General features: G+C 36.8%; 1 protein-coding gene across 1 annotated transcript; it reads right to left on the minus strand.

Annotated features, from left to right (window-relative positions):
* Positions 1–554: 554 nt before the first annotated feature.
* ostm1 (osteoclastogenesis associated transmembrane protein 1) lies at positions 555–4,452 on the minus strand. Its single transcript, XM_015054908.1, has 6 exons — positions 3,977–4,452; positions 3,632–3,746; positions 2,386–2,483; positions 2,173–2,283; positions 1,649–1,814; positions 555–859 (listed from the first exon to the last, which is right to left on the minus strand). Exons 1-6 carry the CDS (start codon positions 4,355–4,357, stop codon positions 804–806), a joined length of 927 nt encoding a protein of 308 aa, XP_014910394.1. The 5' UTR covers positions 4,358–4,452; the 3' UTR covers positions 555–803.
* Positions 4,453–4,683: the final 231 nt, after the last annotated feature.

Here is a 4,683-nt window from a genome sequence, read left to right on the forward strand (position 1 = left end):
GGACATACATTAGAGACAGAAAACCCATTTCTCCATCCATAAATAGAGCACATACAGCTACAAACACACACACACACGCACGCACGCACGCACACACGCACACACAAACACCTGGGCACACACACATGATATTCAGACCACTCACTTTCTATAGTGACAGCAGGATGCACTTAACAACCCAAAGATTGTTAACAAGTTAAAAAGGAAGAAATGGCAAAAGGAGGATTAAAAGGATATTGTGCAGATATATTAACCATCTGATTAGTTTGCAATGTTAGAAGTTAAAGTGATTAAACACAAAACCTGCATTAAAGGTATTAATCGTGTAATTTGTGACTAAGCAGACTTGTTGCACATTTAAAAAAAAAAAATTAACATTTAAATTATTCATGATTCACACGATTAACTTAGATTTTTATTAACCAATTCATGTAATTAAACTGTAAATTTCTGCATTAAAGATCCCAAATGTAATCATTTATATGTTTTTGTTATTAATAATTCAGAAATTACCTCCTGGACAATGAATTTTAAGAAAAGCTCCCAACAGGATGTGAAAGCAAACATTTAATGAACACAAACCTTTCTGGACATTTTACAGCCGAGTGCATTTCTATTCTTCCTAATTATATATTGATCCATCCTAGTCTTGTGAATATTCTTATTGGTAAGAAGAAAAAAAAAAGTAAAAAAAAAAAAATTTGCTCTTTAGTCTTATGTTTATGGAGTCCAAAAAAACACCTCAGAAATTGTGTTGTGATGGATAACAACACAAGTTCTCCAAGTCCAAAAAAGAGTTTATTTCAGCTTTGTTTGTCCTGAATGTTCATCAGGCTGTTGTGTGACTTTGCTCGCTTGGCTGTAGAAAGACAAAAACAGATACAAAATCTTTTTTTTAATAAAGCACAGATGATCAAAAATGAAGTTTGGAAAAAAAAAATAAGAAAGAATCTGAAGCTCAATAAAATGTGTAGTTTTCTAACAACGTGCTTTACCGGATTAGATCTGCATACAGCACAATTACTGACTAAAGGAAAAGCTCGTCTTTAATGTGAGCATTTTGACCACGTCGGAAAGAACCTAAAGTGATGCTGTGAGGTTAAATTCACCTCCTTTTCTGGTTTAGGAATGAAGTCTTAATTTAGGAGATTGTTGTCTCCATGCTGATTCTGTCTCATCTGATGCCACCAATAATCACCTCTCACAAAATCTACTTACAGTCTACTTGTAGAAATAAATAACCTGCATATTCCACTTTATTTGAAAGTTTATCTTCTCCATATACAACAGTGATTTTATAATGTTTTCCATGGTTCTGAACTTGGGTAACTGTTGTTACTTCGATTCAGGAGAAAAATTGTTACCTTCTCGTATTTAATTTTATTTTATTATATTTCATCGTCTTCATTTGTACTGGTGTGTTATGCTTACCTGTTGGAATCGGGAAACCGCAGATATCAATTTTTAACCAAAATATAAACACACACATACAAACTAAAACTCTTCTATAATCTATAATCAAATCCACAATATCACAGTCAATCCACCCCTCCCAAACCTCAACCACAAAGACCCCAAATCCCTCAAATAAACCCAGTCAAAAAATCTCCCTGCGTGTGACAATGGCTGAATTAAGCTGGTTACTCACGGTGTATGAGCTTGCGTTTCTTTTGTTCCGAGTGAAGGAAGCTGCTCAAGTAGAAGATGATGGGCAGAAAAAGCATAAAACTGGACACGGCGATGACAGGAATCGTCTCCCCGTGCGGGTAGGAGCAACCGAAGTTCTTGCTCCAGAGTTTGCGGGTCATATTCATCTGAAATGAGTCAACGGGTTCAGTCGCAGCAGACCTCATCAGTCCCAGAACAGCATTAACTTAACCTGATCAAACCTTCCCTTCAGATGAACATCTACTTTCTGCTGCTATTGTAGATTAGGAACAAGTGCTACTTGTTCCTAATCGCAAGTGGAATGTCATGTTCCTTATTTTATTGAGTCCAAATCAGTTTAGTTCTTTTATTTTTCCTCACACCTGACCAACAGTAAGTAGTTCAGAAAATGCAAAAGAAAATATATATATATATATACATGTTTAGACATCTTCCTGTAGGAGGTGCAGTTTTCCCTCTTCATAATAACGACTCCCCCCACACACATCATGTACAAATACGTACCGAATCCTCCAAGTCAATACACAGGGTGCTATTCTTCTCCATTCCACTGTACATGTCATTCAGATCCTTATAAGGAAGTGTACAACTTTTGCACAGTTCTGTATGGTTACCCTGTATGGAAGAGTGTAGAAAAAAAGTCACCAGAGTCCATTTATGGAACAAAATATATGAAAAAGAAAAAAATGACGGATGCACAACCAGATCATGTCGTACCTCTTTATACTTCTCAAAGCAGGTGATGGTTTGATTGAGAAGAGTCAGGTAGTAAAGTGTGTCATTGTTCGGGCCTTTTAAATCCGTAGTGACACATTCTGTAAAACAGTATTTTAAAAAAAATAAAAATCAGCTAAACAGTTGTAAGATGCATTACAGCATGTGGAGGCATTTTATTACGTCTCATAAGATTCTCAAATGATAATAAAAAAGTGGGATGAAGACACAATTAGTTCATAATGAGATACAGACAAATATTTCGAAATACAGCAGATGCGTTAGTTCTTGTGTATTTTTATGACTTGTTACATTTTTGAGGGTTTAGTGTTGCATTGAAGTAAACATAAAGTGAGTACACTCCAAAGTTAATATCATAAATGAGGTTAATGTTGAGACACTAATAGGAGAATAAAGCTTTCTAAACCTAATTTGTGTTTTTTTTTTTCTTTTTTGCAGTACTTCTGTTTTGTTTCTACTACCAAATCTCTAAATATAACTTCTCCGACATTAGGAGCAGAACTTTTAGCTTTTTAATCTCATAAATATAAAAGCAGTGTGACCTGTTTTTATTGCATTTTCAGGAGAAGTTTCATTGCATATTTCATATTCTTGTCACCCGTCTCGTACTCTACATCTGGTCACACTGTAATGAAGAGGGGAGCTAATGTTACTGGAATTTAAATCAACACTCTAGATTGGTCAGCAAGGGAATTCACACCCTTTGGGACATTTTCATGTTACAGTCAAAAACTTCAATGTATTTTGGAAGAAGGTTTTCTGGTCAGAAAAGCCTAAAATTGAATTTTCTGGCATAAAGCTGGTTCTATTTAGTGTTGACCCAGCGGGACCAACTACAAATGCTTGCCACACTTCCCATATTTTTTATTTATTCAATGAAGAAACTCTTTATCATTTTTTCCTCCACTAAGCAATCGTGCATGTCTATCAGTTGCAGTTGTAGCAACAGTAAATGTGTACCCTGAAACAACAACACTCTTCTGCCGACATAAAAATTTGTAAGTAAATCTACCATATCTGATCCAGTTATAATCATTGAATTTTATCCAAGCCCATGAATGAGGACAGTTTGAAATTCCAGTCATTACAATCTGGGTCACATGTTTATAGGGGGTGTGCAGTTTAAAGACATGCACACTCTATTAAAAAAAAAAAAAACCACACACACACACAAGCCAGAGAATGTGTGTTGTTTATAATCCTATAAATCTATTACTTTAGAACTTACGTTTACAATTTGATTTTTCCCAAATGGTATCCAGGTTGCCGTAGAGAAGGAAGACGAGCATCAGTCGGTCACTGCGCAGAATGCTGTCCCGACAGCTCACATTCCCAGGGCCCATCTGAAGAGACGAACATTCAATTTAGGTATACGTGCAAATATATATTTATTTGAGCGCTCTAATACATTTTTATTACCGATGCAATACAATTACATGACAGGGAAAAGGGAGCTTCCTCAAATTTCACAGTCACATTACTAAACTCGTGACTGAGTCGACAGCGCATGAGCAAATCCAGCTGAGAGCTTAAAATTAAAACACAGAAAAGATATTTGTGTTCCATTTCGTACCTGGTCTGATGAGATGTTCAGGAAGACGTCGGAGAGGCTTTTATACCCTGGGGAGCAGTTCTGGCACACTCTGACGGGTCGAGCAGCAGGAATCAGGCAGTTCACATAAGCTACATACCGCTGACCGAACAGCCGGAGCATCTCTGAGCAATACTCGCTGATCTCCACGTCTTCAGGGAAGGAGGACAGCAGATTGATGGAGTACGAAGAGTCCACAGCAGGCTTGTAAACAGCAGAGGAGCTGTGGCTCTGATAACTGGGAGCTTGTAGCGGGTTTGCAGCTGAATCCGAAGCGGTGACGTTCACGGCATCAATAAGTCCGAGAGAATAAATATTTAGAATTATAAGTAGAAAACCCAGCTCATATCTGTGCAGCGACATGGCTGAAAAACAGTTTTGTTTTGGCCAGTCACTCCAAACAACCCATGACTTCCTCGTTTTCAACTAGCATGGTCATGTGACTTGTGATGTGAAGTCTCGCGAGAAAGCCCCGGGTCAAAGTACTTGAACTATAAGCCGGATAACACTTTGAGCATTTAATATGTGATCATTTAAACAAAACCCGAAATGAAGACAATAAATAAACTCATTTAATAAAATCACTGATGTTATTTTAAATAATCTGCTGGTTTTAGCAGAGATAGTTTTAATTTATGGTTTGTTTTTTTATGCACAATAATACGCATGCACATTTTATCAACTGTACA

Source organism: Poecilia latipinna, unplaced genomic scaffold (assembly GCF_001443285.1).
Source record: "Poecilia latipinna isolate Pla-1442-1.1 unplaced genomic scaffold, P_latipinna-1.0 Scaffold1285, whole genome shotgun sequence".
In the NCBI taxonomy this organism is placed as follows: Eukaryota; Metazoa; Chordata; class Actinopteri; order Cyprinodontiformes; family Poeciliidae; genus Poecilia; species Poecilia latipinna.